The following is a 19,095-nucleotide window of genomic DNA, read 5'->3' on the forward strand; positions in this document are numbered from 1 at the left end:
CTAAAAGTAAAGTTTTTCAAGTGGGCAATACTATAATTAACTTGTTCACTTTCTACATGATTGTGATGTTCAGTAGCCATTAACAATGCTTTACCCAAAGCAAAAACATGAAAAAAAGCCAAATGATTTTTTTAAAACTCCTAATAACAACACTTTCACAACAACAGTTACAGAACATGGGTTTTTAATGAATCTCATACTGCAATGAAGACACTGAACATTTATGAACAATTACATCAACACAGTAAAAACACCTTCTTCTACACAACACTTAAAATGCACACTTTCCCCCCAAAAAACCTTATTTTTCACAGATTCAAGCAACAGATGATTTACATAGGATTCTTCAGTTCCAGAATAGGTACAGAATTTTCACTCTGCAGAAACTGATGTGCAGTGGCTGAGAAAGGGTGTCGTTTGTCCAACAACACACCTCTCAAGAAATTCTCTTGACACACGGTCTCCAGTAAACACACATTTCCTCCTCCTGTGACAGGAAATTCTGGACTCGTCGGCACATGGACAAAACCACTCCCACTTCCAAACACTGCTTCAGATGAGATCAAGGCAGTGGGCCACATGATTTCACTGCAGCCGCACGCACACACATCCCGCGCACACTCATGTGCACAAACAGGTGTGCACATACAGCACCCCCAGCTCCTTCGTGACGCCTGAAGACGCCCTGTGACCACAGTGGCGGGTCCCACTCCTGAGAAGGGCCAAGCCCTGGGGAGGGAGGGGGCGGGGGGAGGGAGATGGGGCTGCGTGTGGAGCCTCATCCACACGGCCACACGGCTGGCACACACGCTGAGTTCACTCGTTTCCCATTGTTTCAGCAGGCAGAGATCTGGGTAAGTCTGGCACAATGATGTGCAGACATTTTCCAATGTTCCTAGCAGTGACTCTAGTAAGACACTCAGCTGTGAGACTAAAGCAGGAGAGAGGCCGGTATGTGCAGGGGCAGGGGGGCAGCTCCAAGTGAGACCCAGGGTGGGGGCCATCCTCACACCGCAGTCAGGGAATACCGGACTCCAACCTCAGCTCCTGAGCCGCCACTGCTGTAAAGCTGCCCTGAAACTCCTGCCGTCTCACCCTCGCTCCTCAGGTCTCCCTCCCAGCCAGCCAGGGGTCTGACTGGGTCTGACCCCGACCCAGTCCTGACCATCCAGGGCCGAGAGGCCTGAGGTCAGCTACCATGGGGCCTGACCGAAGGACCCGCGGGCGAAGGACCAGCATTCAGGCTGCCCCACCTGTGACACCACAAAACGGAAGTGGTGACAGGACGAGGCCGACACGATGGCTTCCAGTGTCCCTCTCCGTGCCTGTCCCAAGACAGCCTCCAAGGGTTACAAACGGGGCAGGGAGAGGCTGGGGGGGCACTGAGATGTCTCGCTATCAAAGTGTAACTCAACAAGAAACACGACTCGTGAACACTGGACAGAAAGTCCTGAGAAGGCAGGAGCAACAGGCTCCAGGCAGAAGGGGCCGCTGGCAGCCCTTCCTGGGCAGGGCCATCGCTGCGCCCACCTCTCCTGCCTTCTGGATGAGTTCATTCCAGCTCTAAATCACAAGTGCCTGAGCCAGTAACAGTGACACCCCAAGTTTCCCAAATACTTCATGTCTGAGGTAGAACTCATTTATTTGCATTGCTGGCTCTCAGATGCCGCCAGGAAGTGAACCCACTTGGAAAAATGCAAACCCAAGGTGTAGAAAATAAATAAGGTTTGTCTTCAGGTAGCAGGGCCTTCTAGAAAGGTCAAGTCACATTCAATGGATAAGTCATCTGAAACTTCTAAAAACTGTTTATAACCACAGCTATAAACTAAAGTGCTTTAAATTTTACTTAATATCTGGAATCAGTGATTAGAACCATTCTATTTCAGAATTTGCCAGCATGAGATACCTCAGGAGATTGAAATGGTTTTCCATAAAAAGAGCAGAAATTTTTTCTTTTCAAAAGAAACTGTCCAAATGTTGCAAATTCAACATTCTACGCTTTTTTTAACTTCTAAAATCCAAGCAGATTTCACAACTGTAACAGAACACAGAGGTGAAGCTGAGTTAGCACACGCCAGAACCCCACACAGACGTGAGGTCTCTGCCCACTCCTGCCGGACAGGCACACATGCACCATCGCTCCAGAGACCACTGACCACTCACCCAGACGCCCCGCCCTCCTGTCACCCGACACACCAGGGACTCACTACACCAGCGGCCATGGAAGGGGCTCCACCTCACGGCCGCAATGCCCACACACACAAAACGGAAAGAAGCAACAGGGCACACCTCTGGACACTTCATGCAAGCTGGGTACAGCGAGGAGAGAGCACCCTGCTCAGGCCCACCGCCCACAGCCGCGGCGTCCCAGCGCCCAGCTAGCCGGCAGGCACGGTCCCCGGCCGGCGGGAGCCTCCGAACGGCCCTCACTTCTCCTGCAGCAGAGCTGGGATGTTGATGTTCCAGCCAATGGCCTGCCGGTCAAAACCGCAGGTGAACAGGTTGCACACAGGGTGGTCCTCGCTCCAGGCTGAGCCGCACACCATCCGCCGGTGGCCCTGCAACCAGGCACAGCGCCGTCAGAGCAGGGCCTGAGCAGGACCACACCCCCACGACCCGTCAGAAAGGGGGGCCGTGAACTGGACCAGTCAGGAGACCTCCTGTGCTGCTGGGGGAGCTGCCGCAAAAAGAGGGGTGGGAACACGGCTGATCTCAGTGCAGCCCAACCAGCGCCTCAGGACCCTTTCTCCAAGAACAGGAGTCAGACAGCAGTCAACAGGAAGAATACAGAAACGGCCCCTCTGGGATGTTTTAATGAATAAGTGAAGATGGATGATGTGGGAAGAAACAAATATAATTCACTCAAAGACCCTAAGTACCTTTGAACAAATAATTGGTTCAAGGAATAAAGGAGCTAGAAATATACCTTTGGTGCCAAATAAAACAAAGATAAAATAAGTAGCCTTTCAAGTAGATTCCTGCCACCTTCAGAATGCTGGAACAAACACTGAGGGCTATCTGGGGAGTTTAAAGTGGACACACTGACCTGTTACTATAATATATACAACAGGTACAGGGCAAAATTCAGAAAAGCTGACAGAAATCCCGTAAGTAAAACAGACTCTCAACAGAACAGCACCAAAATTCCCTCTGCAAGACGTCCCCATGGCGGGTGTCATCCACACACTGGGGAGGCCTTCCCGGGCCAGAGGCCCAGGGCCACCAGTGGAGGGACGTCCACCGCAGGATCAAGACCTCCCCTCCATGACCACTGAGAAAACTGCAGCGGGTCACCTGAGACAGGCACTGAAGTCAGGGCTCTGGACGAGAGACCACAACCGCCAGGCCCACGGCAGGACACTGGTGTCAGTGACCTCACAGCAAGGGGAGGGGCTAGGGAGCTGGGGAGTGGAGGGCCCAGAGCACCCCCATCAGGTCCATGCTCCCACTCACACCCCTCTGCTCACTGGGCCCCAGCGCTCTCGAGTCAAATGACCAAGTACTTCTGATGGAGACCTGGTAAGAAAAGGGTGTAAAATTGTGAACTTTCTTCTGCTGACTCCATGTGAGACTGTTGTTTTGAATGTACTTGGGTAATTAAAACCCACTGTGAGAATTAACTTCTTTCTTTCAGGAGGGGCTCCTGGAGCACTGAACACAGCCAGGCTGGCTGGGAGCTCCCCACGTCAGAGAGCGGGCCCCGCCCCCAGCCGCCCGCATAGGCGGCCCCAGCACGCACCTGCCGACTGCTGCGTGGGAGCCTGGCCAGCCGCACACCCGACATGTCAAACAGCCTCACCTGGCGGTTGTCATGGGGGAGGGCGATGATTTTTTGGCCAACGCACACATTGATCCTACAATGTGTAGGAGAGAAAAGTAAGTTACGTAACCAACAGTGACAACACGAGTTTTTGACATTATAGGTGATAATGTAGTGGGGGTTTCACACATTCCACTCTTCAAGCCAAAACACATTAGCAAACCAAGGTGTTACCAGCCTATGGCATTAGAAAACGGGCTGAGTTACTCACCTGTAACTTACATGTGCTACACAGTAACCTCTGGCCAAAAATGACTCATTCTTAATTCTTAAAAAGCTCAATACACCAACCTGATTTTATACCCAGGTTTCAGTATTTATAGAATACAGAATGTGCATTAGAGGATCAATAAAATATATTTTCCTGGGAGTCTAAAGCACTTTTCCCAAGGCCCTACCAAGTGAACACAAGTTTACAGGAAGCCAACACATGCCACAAGCCCCCTTAAGGCCACCCTAATGGTCCATGGGGGAGCACCCATCACCTGTTGATGGCAGAGTCTGTGCGGATGGTGGCAATGGGGGACCGCATGTTCTTCAGGTCCCAGACCTTCACAGTGCGGTCGTCACTGCCAGAGACCACGTTATCTCCCACGGTGAACACGGCAGAGGTCACAGTGCTGCCAAGAGAGGGCACGGGGTCAGAACCTCATCAGGAAGTCCCTGTCCACAGTGCACAGCAGACACCCTATCCTGCCACCCCAGGGCCTGTCGGGCGGGCAGGGAGGCAAGGATGTGGACACCATGAGTCATCAACTCCGCTCACTGGTTCTTCTGCTAACCCCCGCCAGCACACAGGGGCCGCACTGACCTCTCCAAGGCGGCCTCACCTCATCCCGGCAGTGGAGCAAGGAGCAGGCTCCCAGACAAGATGGGCCAGATAGACAGGACCCACCGAAATCTCTAGAGCAGACAATTAAACATCCATCCCAACTGAGACTTTCAGACAATTCAATCAGAGCACTGGAAAAAAAATTCATTCCAACAACAAAAAAAACCATTTAAAAAATGATCTGAACAGACTTCTCCAAGAGAGGTTTACAGATGAAACCTGAAAACAGGCCCATGAAAACGTGCTCAACATCACTAGTCACCAGGGAAATGCACACCAGACCCCAGTGAGCTGGTACTCCACACCTGTCAGAATGGCCGTCACCAAAGAGACAGCGATCAGTGTTGGAGAGGGTGGGGAGAAAGGGAACCCTCCTACAATGCTGATGCAAACATAAATTGGCGCAGCCACTGTGAAAAACATTGTGGAAATTCCTCAAAGACAGAACTATCATGTGACCCAGCAATTTCACTCCTGGGTATTTAACTGGAAAAAAAAAAAAATCAAAAAGATACACACGTCCCAAAGTGCATGGCAGCCCTGTTTACAACGGCCACGACACAGAAGCAACCAAAAAGTCCATGGACAGAGGACTGGGTAAAGAGGATGCGTCCATACAGAGGATGGACCTGGAGGGCACTGTGCTGAGGTCAAAGGCCGAGTGCGCCACAGGGAGAAAGACGGAGACAAGGGTAACCCCAAGAGCAACGCAACGAGTCACCCAAACTCCTCATCCGACGACAAGGACACAGTGCGGGCTTGAGTGGGAACCAGGTGCTGCTGCCCCTCAGGTCACAGGGCCATCAGGGCCCGGCCGCTGACAAGGCCCTAGGGCAGACACCTCCACTGCTGGCGACCTCCCTGTGGATGTGAGGTCTCAGGAGGTCTGGCCCAGTTAAACCTCAGTTAACACTGCTAAATTAGTGGGAAAAGTCCCCACAAAGCTTGTCAAACCCTGTTAATGAAATGCTGAAAGACGCTGGGTTTCAATGCATCAGGACCCTGACAGGTATCGTGGGGCATCAAAGAGAGAGGCTGGCTGCAGTTCTTCCAAGGACTGTCCTCCCAAGGCCTCTCCCACACGGTCCCTTGGGGCGGTGGAAGGCCCGGCCCCACCAGCGCCCACCGCCTCATTTATCTTGTCGCCGAGAGCAGCCGAGCGTGTGCCTCCAGCTGACAGAGCGGCTCCGCTGCCGCGGCACGCCTAGAACATTCGTTCCGCTCCCTCTGCGGGCCTCCATCAGCGGAGACAGAAAGCTGGGCTCCTCATTAGGACCCACAGCTGTCCCCCCATCACACAGGGAAGCGGCTGCTCTGCATAACAATCTGCTGAAACTTCCCAGCCAAGGAAGAAAGTGCACAATGTGGAAAATGAAGCCCGGAGACAGGAGGCAGCAACTCCTCTGGCACCGGCCGCAGGCGCCTTCTCACGCTGAAGGGGATGGGGCCTCCGACGGGGCAGAGTGAGAAGGCAGGGAGCACACATTCCAGCAACGGGGCCCAGGCAGACCCTCACTCCTCCACCTTTGCAGGCAGCGTAAGGGGCACGTGGAGTGCAGACCCAGGTGTGACGTGACACATGGCCCACGCCACCCTCCTGCCTGACAGTGCTGCTCACAAACCCACAAGGACCTAACCGATGCTGCTCACAGGGCTTGGGCAGCCCCCCACCTTCCACCCACTGGCCTCCAAGCTGTGCTTAAGACGCTAAGGTCCCCGAGGAGGAACCCATCCTTGGGGACACCCTGGGCCCTCAGAGCGCCGCCCCCACGAGCACTGGCACCCCCAAGTTAGAGAATGCTCGGCTCCCACAGTTCACAATCTCAGATACCTGAATGAGAAATGGAAACTCATCTCCCAATGACACAAACTTCTGAGGAGTCCTGAAAGGCCAGCTCCCCAAGGAGCAGACCCTGAGATAGCAAGCATTCAAAGGAAGTCAGGTTTGCACCACACCGATTCTTTCTAGGATTTCAAGTCTGGCTTCCCCTGGAGGAGAGCAGGGGACACTCCAGCAAGCAAGGCCAGACCTCACTTGATGCCCCTCTCCAGCCGCCCCCAGGCTCAGTGCAGACACTCCTGTCCACTTCACAATGAGGCTAAATCCCAGAACCGCTCCCTCGATCACCGCGTGCCAGGCCCTGCGTCCTACGAGAAAATACACGACAGAAGGTACTGACACTATCCAGCCAAGGGCCCTGACAAGGTCGCGTGCACACAGGCCTCAGAGCCGCATGCAGCACCTATCAGAAGTGACACGGGCTTCACGGAACATAACACGTGTAGAGGCGTGGGTGCGACCTCTTACAGGCACCACCACCGCCCCACCCTGCTCCCTGCCCCAGGGAGCTCAAGGCATCCTGCCAACACCTTATCAGGTCCAGAAGAAGTGCAGACAGAAATTTTTCTGTGAGACATCGTATCTTGTTTTCTTTAGACAAGAAAGCACCTGAGTTCACACTCTAGGAATAAAGTAAACAAGTGTATGAAAGGAATTTAGGCAAAAAAAAAGAAAAAACTCTGCATTCTCAGATATTTCTAAGAATGAAATATTCCGTGCTGAGCTAATTTCTGATTTCTTCAATGCCAGAGTTTATGGCACGTGTAGACACCATCAGCTGGGCACAGCCTGGAGTCATCGGCCACCCACGGGGGAAGCTTAATGACCAGTGACTGCCTCCACTGCTGGCCCCTTTTTATCGCAATGGAAACAAAGCAAAATGAAACTAAAAACAGGGTGACAACTCTGCCGCACTCCACAGGAGGCGGTGGTGCTGGAGGGCTCCTCTCAAGTGCAGCAGGGGTTCCAGCGCCAGAGTAAGTTTCATGACAGTGAGAGCCGTTCACAGGAACGGCCCTGGATCCGACCCGCATGGCCGGAGTCCAGCCCCACTGACTGCACGTCACAGAGGGGCCAGGGCGTCGTCCCCACCAGGCCATCCTCAGGTGGTGGTGGAAAGCACATGAACGCACAAGGACCGAGCCCATCAGACAAAAAGTTCTGGGTTTCGGCTAAGGCTGATGACAGAAATACATGAGAAATGAACTGCCAATAGTTGAAACTCCTGTGAGATTCCAAATTTTTCCAACTAAACATCTCTGTCATTTCCAAGAACAGAACACACTACAATCTCCACTTATCAGGAAAACAGCTGGTTACAAAAGGTTTCTAAAATTGCTTTTCAGTCAAATTGGTATACCTTGGGCCACCAAACGTTTGTAATAATACAGACCCCAAGCTTCACTACATAAATCCTGTTAAGATTGCTATTATAATGAAGAAATTTCATAATACAGAGTGAAAATAAAAGCAACATACCAAAAAGGGGGTGGGGGGCTCATTTGTTTCTTTCACAAATGTACAATGAAAACCCTGAACAGACACTCCACCCGGAGCTCTCTCTCCACCCAGCAAAAATAATACAGCCAGATCTCAGGGGGACTCGTCCTACAGACATTCGTTTATCTTACACAATAGTGTTATATCTCAAACCCTACTTTCTGAAAAAGGCACAGGAGCCACGTAACAGTACCAGAAATAAAAAGGAGAAAACAGTATCTCTCCCAGCTCCTAGAGAAGCTGGGCTACAGAACTGAGTCAGTGATGCTGAAGCCTACACCGCTACATCTTGCCTTAGGAACAACCAGCACACAGAACACTCGAATTACCTGTATTTCGAGTTAAAGTACTCATATCACGGAAGAGTCCAACACACTTCACTAGAGAACTTGTGCTGAGTCCCTATAAATGAAAATATGCCCTAAGATGAGCTTTCCTAAAGTGTGTTCCACATCATAATAACATGAAACATGCAGTCACACAGTAAGAAACACTGCCTGTGTGTCAGCAACCATCCACTGAGAACCCTCCACAGGGACTTTCCAGGGTGACACAAGGGAAGAAGAGCCACACTCCTGAGAACAGCACACCTGAGTGTTTGTTTCAATGCTCAGAAAACCACTGGGTTAGGAGGATCAAGAAAACCATCCTAGAAAACCCAGTCACCTCCCAGCCCAGACCACAGTTAAAAAGACATTTATGCGACCGAGACTCACTCCGTGTGGCCCTGGAACACGTTCACGGAGTGGATGGAAGGGTCACGGAAGTCCCACAGGCGGAACGTCGTGTCGCGAGAGGAGGTCACCACCAGCCGCTGGGTCGGGTGCGTGCAGCAGTGCGTCAGCTCCTGGTCATGCCCTGTGGGAGATGGAAGACGCAGTCACAGTGAGGCCCCCGCCCGGCTCCCAGGAAAAGCAGCTGCAGGGATGGTGTGTGGGATCAAGGGGGACCCGTGTTCCTTCCCCTCGTGCATTCGAAAGAGCTGAATGAGCAGTGTGGGAGGGACACTCCTGACCCCGACGGATGAAAGGTCAGGAGGGTCTCTAATGGCCAAATGTGTGAGAAAGTACAGTTCTGAGTTTCGCATGTGAGAAGAACCTCTAATAACCCAAGGGGGAAGCACATGGTGAGACACATCCCTGTCACTCAATGACAAAACGCACTGACAAGCAGGTATGAAGGCCGGTGGTGGGCACGGGGCTATACACGCCCTGCTGGACTCCTGCCCTGCATGTGGGCCCAACCTGCAGATGTGTGGGATGGTGTTCTGGTGATCTCAGTACATTATAACGCAAAATGGGTTTTGCAGATATGACTAAGGCCTCCAAATTGCATGGCTTTCAGTTAGTCAAAAAAAAACCCAGACTTCCTGGGTGGCCTGCCACAGTCAGGTGAGCCTTGAGAGAGACTCGCTCCTGCTGGCCCGGAGGAAAGCCAACACCATGTGGTGAGAAGCCTCTGTCAGGGCCGGGGGAGGGGGCCTGCAGCCGCCTCCAGGTACTGAAAGCTGCCCCCAGCCAAAAACTGGCAGACAAACGGCCACAGGAAAGGGATCCTTGCAATGGCAATAAGAGGTCCGCAGGTCTCAGGTGAGGGCACAACCCCGCCAGCATTCTCATCCCGCCCACGACCCCCTGATAATCAGAGCGTCAGGAAGCACGTGCCCAAAACTCCTGGCCAAGGAACAGCATGTTATTTTAAGATACTAAGTGTGTGGAAATTAAATCCAAAAAAAAGCTAACACACCAACCACATTCAAATATCTACATACTGCACATCTCTAGATGCAATTACACCCCCTGAAGAAAAGATAAATTTAACCACTAATGGCTCCATTACTCAGGAGGATCTCTGAAAATCACAGCCGTGCCAACACTCAATCCAGACGCGAAGTCCCTCCCACACGACGCACCTGTCAGGGAGTGGACGAGCTCTGACGTCTCCACATCGTACAGGTTGGCCGTTCTGTCCCAGGAGGCTGTCACTGCCTGCTTCCCGCCAACCAGCCAGTCAGCAGCTATGACCACTCCCTGGTGGCTCTTCAGAGATGTCAGCGGCGCCCGGATGGTGGGACAGTCGCTGGACGCGTCAGCATCTGCATCAGGCTCGTCCTTGTCGGAGCACTCCACTTCGTCCTCGCCACAGAGCTGCTGCTGGGGAAGCAGAGGCAGGTCCCTGGGGATCCTGACCTTGCAGACCAGCCGCACAGTCAGACCGCTACCGCCTATCCTTCCAGGACTTAATGACCATTATGACCGATCCAGCGGGTGTCTGGCACTAAGTAAACATGCACACACACACCATGTAGGAGCACACACCACATGGACACACGTACACAAGGATATGTGTGTCACGTCTACAAACACGGCAGAGTTAAAATAAAATCTCTGTTAAAATAAAAAATATATACATAACACACTCAATTAAAAATGAATTCTTAAGTGGCTTCCCTGGAGGCTCAGTGGTAAAGAATCCACCTGCCAATGCAGGAGACATGTGTTCAATCCCTAGTCCAGGAAGACCCCACATGCCTCAGAGGAACTGAGTCTGAGAGACACAACTATCAAGTTCTGTGCTCCAGAGCCCGGGAGCTGAGACTACTGAAGCCCATGCATCCTGGAGTCTATGCTCTGCAACAAGAGAACTCACTGCAGTGAGAAGCCTGTGCATCACAACTGGAGAGGAGCCCCCACTCGCCGCAACTAGAGAAACCCTCACAGCGTGAACTCACCCAGTGCCCTGGGCCTGCGAGGACCCCCACCTGCGGGAGCAGCCCAGGGAGGGCCCCTGTGTGCATACCCCACAGAAACAAGATCAGATCAAGTCACCCAGGAGGAGGATGAGAGCGCACGTGAGGACCCAAAGGTGGCACTGAGCTGATGTGGTGCAAGTACACCCGACAGGACAGGTAGGAACTGGGCGGTCTGTGGTTTAAACCTGTGGTCCGTTCTTCTCAACATGCAACCTAACTTGTCACCAACATTAAAACTTGACCCACATGACAATGACATCACACGCCCCACTAACCTACAGGGTTTATCTCACATGAGAGACAGACAAGTTGTCTACAATCAAATATATAAAACACTACAAATTTAACCTAACCTTAAAATTAAAGGACTAACATATGTATATGTTATAACTTTTGTGGAAAAGATAAAGTAAACGTAACCACAGGCGATGTAGACAGACGCACGCCCTGGTCTGCTGGGCGGCCTGGCACCCGGCTGGTGTCCTGGCAGGCAGACGGTGGCCTCGCTTGGCCTCTCCTGAGTGCACGCAGGGAGAAGGTACAGGGAGCCCTCGGGTGCCTCTTCTCCTCCAGACACCAATCCTGCTGGTCAGAGCCCCACCCTGCAACCTCACTTGACCTCAGTGACTTCTTCAGAGGCCCATCTCCATGGACAGCCCCCCAGGGTGAGGGTTCTAAGCTATGAATTTGGGGACACACACATTCAATCCACAACAGAAACCATTAAGTTCCTCCTAAAACTCACAGATGTCCAGAACCCACCGACATACCCCGGGTCGTGCTCTCAGGGTAAGTAAACGTGCTGCTTACACTAGAGTCGGCCGCAGGCTGAGGAGCAGGCAGCTGGACTGCATACCTCCACACATGGGCAGTCTGATCTCCAGAGGCTGAGGAGAGAAGGCGGGGCGGGGCAGTGCGTTACCGGCACGCAGACGAGCATGGGTGAGACCCCGCTAAGTCCACTCCTTGAGGGATCACAAGGGATTGACTTGACTTAAACAGGTTCTTCTGAGATGTTCCCAGGAATAGCAAAGGTGCCCAGAGATAATTACCTATAAAAATAATTCCCTCCATCCCAAGGTGGAAAGCTCTGAAGGCTCAGAGAAAACTCACAAGGCGTGGATTTCATTCTCCACCTGGCTAATCTAAGACGACAGACACCCAAGTCCACAGTAACTCGAGTGCACGATCCCGTCTGCTGAACCAGGAGGCACCTCGCCCCGGCAAGGGAGCAGCTGGTACCGAGACCTCACTGTCAGTAGCCAGGCTGCGAGGGGTGCTCAGAACCCAGGAAAGACAGAGGGCTGCTGAGAGGCACAGATGGCCTGCAGACATGCCAAAGGGCCGCCTCCACCCGAGACAGGAGCACTGTCTGGATTCCACTTTCCCTAGCTGCAAAGGCTGCAAAGCTCCCCAAAGCAGTGGATGGTAGCATGGGCCTCAGGGCATCAAAGTGTCCGACCTTCTGGCCTCTCGAGCTGGCATCCAGTCCCAGCCCCATGTGCCTCCTCTCCCCAGGCCACCACTCTGCCGGCTTCTGTCCCCACCGCAGCCTGCCGACACGTCTCAACCTCATCCCCCTCTCTCCAGCCCAGCTGTCCCTGGTCTCCCTCCGGCTCCCCAATCACACAACAAACAGCCCCCATAACAAGGCTTCACTCCCAGCTGACGGCTCCCCAGAGGTCAGTTCAGACGTTCACTAGCTGTCACCTGTCCACAGGTGCAGGCCTGTTCAAACCAGCCTGAAGATGAAAACAGGTACTCTGGTCCTTCACAGAAAAGCCTGCTGGTCACTGGTCTAGACACACACTCACCCTCCAGGTTACATCTGTGTCCCCAAAACACAACAGGGGTCCACAGGATCACACAGTTTTATGGGCCAACTCCTCACTGTGACCATGAAAGTGTTTGTAAGACCACTAGATGAGGTAGAGACAAACCCAAGAGACCACAGCTCTTTCTGGGAGGACCACTTGGGAAGAAGTGAAGACCTAAGCCCTGGAGGTGCCCAAGCCAGGACCGCTGACCTCCTTTCTGTGCACACAGGGACTGAGAGAGCCTGAGAGTCAGAGAGTGGGCAGCAGGGATAGGCTCTGTAAAAAGACCTCCAGGAGAACCGAACTAACTCGCAAGCCACTGCTGGTTAAAAATAACCCTTGGTATTGTTTTCTTTATTCATTTTTCATGCAACTTGTGAAATGTCTACTAACGACCAACTTCTGTGAATGGCACGGCTAATCCTGACGCTACTGATAAGAAAAGGAATGACAATTGTTTTCAGATCAGCAATAACTATTCAATAAAGAAAAAAAAAAAATCAACATACCGGTGAGGGCCAACTGTTCTGATGGATGAAATTTTATGGAATTTACTGCAAAGTAAAAATATTGAAAAAACAGGTTTACAATAAGAATATATCATCAATATCTATTACAACTACAGTATATGTTGTAAAGTTAAATTTAAAAACTAAAGAATTATGATAGTTCAATATTAAGTCTTCTCATTCCGTTAAACTATGAATAAAGAAAACAAAGATACAACGCAAAATAACTAAATATGAACTACCAAACCACTCAAGAATCGGCTACACAGGAAAACAATACTTGATCTCTTAAACACTGAGAAGTCACTGAGGGCTAAAAGTAAACCAAGTTGAAAAAAGAAAACTTAATTACAAAAGGCAAAGGTAGATTATGGTGGGGGACACTGTTCACTGCCCACACGCCCACCCTTCAGAGAAGCCACGAGTTCACAATGTGCACAGAAATGAGACCACTACTCCCTTCAGGACAGCAAAGCTGGGGACTGCAAGTGAGGCATGTGCCCGGGGAGCCACGGGCTGCACAGGGCGGCGGCGAGGACAAGGAACACAGAGCCCGTCTCCCTTCTTAACAGGAGCCCTCTCTTGTCTAAAACCCAAAAAAGTAACAAACAATAAGACAGGCTATTTTTCTAGATGGAAGGAAAGAGCAGAAGATTTAAAACTGTTCCAAGTGGCTGACTTTGAGAAGTGGAGATGGCAGTGAGAAGGATGAGCACAAGGCCCCCATGGGTTTGTCACACAAGCTAACGCTTTCTTAATGCTCAGGCTGATGAGTACTCAGTATGTCACACCCACTGCAGGAGCAACAGCCCCCAGGTATGGTCCTGAGGGAGATGAAGGGTCCAGCTGGAGGGGACAGTGGACGAGGCAGGGGTGGGGGGCCAAGCAGGACCTGGCCCACAGCCCCGATGGGAGAGCAGTACACCCCCACTGATAGGACGGGAGATGTGCCAGGGAGGAGGGGGAGAGGAGGTGTTTACCCAAGTCCGTGGGGGACACAGCAGACCCTGGAGGCGGGTAGTGGACACAACCTCCAAGTCTGTGTGCAGGGTGAAGGGTGAGCTGGCCAGGGGCAACGAGACACAGGCCCAGAGCCGGGGCGCCAGAAGGAAGAAGGGAGAGTGGGACAGTCCATGGTGTCTGCAGCAAGGAGCCCAGCAGCCACCAGCACCCACAGGGCTCACATACAGCACCTCTGCACCACAGAGCCTCAGCAATTGGACAGCGCGAAGCCAGTGGACACACGTCAGTCCCAGACCGTGCAAGGCAAGAGGCTGAGGCCCAGCCCCCATAAGGGGACGCCCCGCGATCTACGGCTCACCTGACCCCACGTGGCCCGTGTACTTGGCGAGGCTCCGACCCGTCTCGATACTCCACAACAGAGCTGTGTGATCTGCAAGATCCAAATAAACACAAGTGAGCCGCTGCCAACATTAGTCTTTTTAATTAAACAGGAGGATAAAAATTCTAAACTGAGAAGTTTCATCACCACTAGTATCTCATGGGATTTTGCTCACACTCCTCTGTAATCCAACTGATGCAAGAGGACAGGGGGCCAGTGACCCGCCCAAGGCCATGGAACTGGCAGGGGAACCTGGGAACCTGACTCCCGGGGCATGGCCATGCTGCCAGCACCAGGCCTGGGACCTGAGACACCAGGGTCCATGGGTCATGGGCTCCTCACCTTTTTGAAATAGTAAGACTTTTCAGAACATCAAGCTATATTCAAATGCAAACAGCACCCAACTCCAGTTCCAAATTATCTGAGATAACCCATGCTCTGTGGACCTCTCCAAAACAAAGATAAAAAGGACACTCATTAAGGAAACCTGACACAAAGTGCTGATTACCCATGTGAGATTTCAGAAGTCATAAAAAGGAATCTGTATCCTTTTTAAGCTAAAATTTCCAAAACAATCTGCGGTGCTCATGTATGAACACAGTTTTAAACAACAGAAAACTTTCTTCATCATTCTAATGACTTTACATTTCCTATTCCCACCCAGAAAGGCTGGATGTAGCACATAACTTCTCACAAGTTGGCACTCCTTTTCCACAAGCGAACACATTTTTAATTCCGGGAATTTTTTCTGAAGGGTTATTAGGTTATTAGCTCTCAGAAGACACTTCCTCTCCAAGGAGGAGAACGGGGCTCTCTGATGCCGCCCCAGGACTCCTGGCAGTGGAACCCCTACACCAGGCCAGCATGGCGCTGTCAGACCACACAGCATGTCCTTGGAGGGGCCTCTCGAGTGGGGAAAAGTGCAATACACTATCAAAGCAAATGTACGCGGACTATGGCTGACAAGAAAGCCAATCACAACTACCTAATGCCATGGAGAGGCAATCCACCCTGTGCCACTGGACAGCGTCCCGGACAGTGAGTGGTTCCAAACGCAGCCACTCACTCGGATGCCGATAGGCACACAGCTAAGCGTTTGGCCACACTACCTCCAGGAAGGCCCTGCCGCAGGCTGGGGTGGTTCCAGACTCACCAGCAGACGCCGTCCCCAGCACCACAGGCTGCGTCCTTGCCACACTGACATCCCAGATGCCATCCCGGTGGCCAATATACTCCTTCACAAGCTGGCACACTGCCCGGGATGTGGTGGTCTTGAAGCTGGAGACAATCTGAAATTGTGATGGAATTTATTGAGCAAATATGTTTCAGTTAAAAAAAAATATGTTTGGAAATACATAAATCATTGAAAAGTGATTTATAAATCAATGTGATTTATCAAAAGTGATTTATAAATCAATGTGATTTATCAAAAGTGATTTATAAATCAATGATTTATAAATCAAATTTATAAATGATTCATAAATCATTGAAAAGAAAATTTAAAACGTTATAGCAACACAGTGTAAGTGCAGTTAGATCTCACAAAGCAGGGCAAAGTCCTTACAAAAGCCTCAGAAGAACCCTACAACCACCCCCCACTGCCTGCCTGCCTATCTGTGTACCTTACATGTCCTCATACACAAACCGAAACTATCACACAACATTTCCAAATTCTCAAAAAAAAAAAAAAAAAGCAGGACATAAAAAGTCAGGTAGGTACACCCCAAACCCTTAACACTAATTACTCTTACTATTGGGAGACCTGTATTTTCTTATTTTTAGTAACTCACACCAAACCAGGAGAAAAAGAATCTAAGGTGGGAAGGAATGAAAAAATAACAGGTGAGGTCACTGAGCACAGCCTCAGCCAGCCCTGCTCCTGAGGGGGAAGGGGGCAGGGCAGGGCCAGCGGACCCTGGCCTCAGGCGGCACACAGTCTGGCACGGACACTCAGGCCCAGCGGTCAGGAGGCACCGTCCAGGATGACCCACACAGCACGCAGCCCCACTTTCTCTCACAATGGAAGGGCCTGAGGGAGACGCTAACAAAACATAAAGGGTTTGGTTTTCTAACTGTTCTGGGATAAAAGATGGCTTTTCAGCCTTTAAAGTTAATCAGAATACTGAAATGATAAAACCAAGTTTAAAAAAAAGTGTGAGGTATTCTACAGCTGCTTTAAACACTGATTTAGCAAAGCCCTAAAAATGCATCTATGTTTAATTTCAGTATAAACACTTAAAACACAATCCACTATTTCACCACCACCAGCATGAGCCTGCAAATGATTCCTGACACAGTGAAAGGCTGAAACAGACTTCCAGCAGAGAGACTCACTCTTCAGTACACACTCCTGACTCGGCTTAAATGTAAAAGGAGGGACAGCACTTCCCAGGTGGTCCCACAGTCAGGACTCTGCGCACTCACTGCCAAGTGCACGGGTTCCATCACTGGTTGGGGAACTGACATCCCACAAGCCATCCAGACACTTTCAGGAGGGGCGGGGGCAAAGCTCATGACAAGTGGTGGGCAACTTCTCAGATACCACTGTTCTGAGATATGAACTGCCCCCACTTGCCCAGCAGAAACACGGGTCCATGGCCAAGACTTGTGCCAACCACATTTCCAGTGAAGCTGGAGGAGAGGGATTGCGATTGATGCCACCAAGCAGATGGTCTCAGGCACCGCTTCCAGGTGCACGCCACATTCTGACCACTGAAGCACTGTTTTCCAAATATGGACTCAGGCATAACTGCACAGAGGCCCATGAGACTGAATTACCTCCAGGGAACACTTGTGATGCAAATGCAGAAGGATGCTTCCGAATTATCCTTTGCACTAAAATAAAATTTAAACTCTAAAAAACAAAGGGCTTCCCAGGTGGCGCTTGCTGTAGTTCCCTGTCAGCGTTCAGTTGCTCAGTCATGTCTGACCCCACAGACTGCAGCACGCCAGCACTAGGTGGCGCTAGTGGTAAAGAATCCACCTGCCGATGCCAATGAAGGAGATGCAAGAGATGCGGGTTTGGTCCCTAGGTCTGGAAGATCCCTTGAAAGAGGAAATGGCAACCCACTCTGTATTCTTGCCTGGAAATCCCATGGGCAGAAGAGCCTGGCAGGCTACAATCTATGGGGTCTCAAAGACTTGGGAGAGTTAAAAAACTGGCTTAAAACTCAACATTCAGAAAACTGATCATGGCATCCGGTTCCATCACTTCATGGCAAACAGGAGAAACAAAAGGGGAATCCGTGGCAGATTTTATTTTCTTGGTTTCCAAAATCACTTTGGACAGTGACTGCAGTCATTAAATTAGAAGATGCTTGCTCCTTGGAAAGAAAGCTATGATAAACCTAGATAGCATATTAAAAAGCAGAGACATCACTTTGCCAACAAAGGTTCATACAGTGAAAGCTATGGTTCTTTCCATAGTCATGTACAGATGTGAGAATTGAACCATGAAAAAGGCTGAGTACCAAAGAACTGATGATTCTGAACTGTGGTGTTGGAGAAGACTCTTGAGTTCCTTGGTCTGCAAGGAGATCAACCAGTCAATGCTAAAGGAAATCAACCCTGAATATTCATTAGAAGGACCTATGCTCAAGTTCTAATACTTTGGCCACCTGATGCAGAGAGCCAACTCACTGGAAAAGACCCTGATGCTGAGAAAGATTGAGAGCAGGAGGAGAAGGGGACAACAGAGAATGAGATGGGTGGATGGCATCACCGACTCAAACGGACATGAGTGAGCAAACTCCAGGAGACAGTGAAGGACAGGGAAGCCTGGCGAGCTACAGTCCATGGGGCGCAAAGAGTTGGACACGACTTAGCGAGACTGAACAACAACAACAAAGAGAGGCTTTTCCACAACAAAAGAACCTTATCTTTATAAAAACCCATGTGAACAATTTCACAAGTTCCTGGGAAACAGTTTGCTGGTTAGCCTGTGGTGCTGCCCCCACAGGCCTCAGAGCCAGTCCACAGGCCCCAGGAGGGGCGGGTCTGCTGGGGGTGAGGAGATTGAACCCATCCACTCCTCCAAGAACACTCGCTGCAGCAGAGGAGACCTGGACTCCGTTTCACCTTCACTCTTTAAGGTGTGTGCACAGGCTACTAAGATCGTTAATAGTATGTTTCTTATAAATTCAGATAAATTTTTAGTCTCTAAAATGACTGGGGCTTTTAGTATTTCTAATACATTTTTTAAAAGCAATTATTGTACACATCCTTATCTTTGTTCAAATCTTAAATTTTACTACTCATGGTAAGAGGTTGACTCTATATAATCCTTTCTTCCTCTACTTCAGAAATGATCAGAAAATTGTGGAATTCTAAGACCATACACTGTATATATAAACTGGAATAAACAATATAATTCAAAACAACATAAGAAGTTAAATAAGAACGTAATGTCACTTGACATTTTTAAAAAGTACTTTAATGTTTATTTAAAAATTCAAAACTACTAAATGTAAGCTAGATATAACAGAACAAAAAAATTTTAGTAAGCCACTTACATCCTAGAGTTATCAAAGGAAACACAAGAAAATGTCAGCAATATTCATGTTTTTTAAAAAACAAAAAGTTACCAAAGACTTTCAAATAAGCAGAAATAGCCTAAGACTGAAGCTGCTCCTTGAATTGCAGTTCATCTCACTGTGGATACAAGCTTAAGTTACTTAAGGGAAA

General features: G+C 50.3%; 1 protein-coding gene across 9 annotated transcripts in view; it reads right to left on the bottom strand.

The window, feature by feature from the left end:
• Positions 1–1,808: 1,808 nt before the first annotated feature.
• The window catches only part of WDR37 (WD repeat domain 37), a 33,106-nt gene continuing 15,819 nt past the window's right edge, over positions 1,809–19,095 (bottom strand). For 3 of the 9 annotated variants that reach the window (XM_025000673.2, XM_005214461.5, XM_059892649.1), the window contains 9 exons: positions 15,566–15,701; positions 14,392–14,463; positions 13,071–13,115; positions 11,555–11,631; positions 9,905–10,142; positions 8,709–8,850; positions 4,306–4,440; positions 3,740–3,854; positions 2,286–2,558 (listed from right to left, as the gene is read on the bottom strand). In XM_025000673.2, coding sequence (XP_024856441.1) covers positions 2,427–2,558; positions 3,740–3,854; positions 4,306–4,440; positions 8,709–8,850; positions 9,905–10,142; positions 11,555–11,631; positions 13,071–13,115; positions 14,392–14,463; positions 15,566–15,701 — 1,092 coding nt within the window. In that variant the 3' untranslated portion in view covers positions 2,286–2,426. Of the gene's footprint in view, positions 3,517–3,739; positions 3,855–4,305; positions 4,441–8,708; positions 8,851–9,904; positions 10,146–11,554; positions 11,632–13,070; positions 13,116–14,391; positions 14,464–15,565; positions 15,702–19,095 lie in introns of all 9 variants that reach the window. The other 6 variants (XM_005214460.5, XM_005214459.5, XM_059892648.1 and 3 more) reach the window with 4 other exon arrangements.

The sequence above is a fragment of the Bos taurus genome, chromosome 13 (genome assembly GCF_002263795.3).
Source record: "Bos taurus isolate L1 Dominette 01449 registration number 42190680 breed Hereford chromosome 13, ARS-UCD2.0, whole genome shotgun sequence".
NCBI lineage: Eukaryota > Metazoa > Chordata > Mammalia > Artiodactyla > Bovidae > Bos > Bos taurus.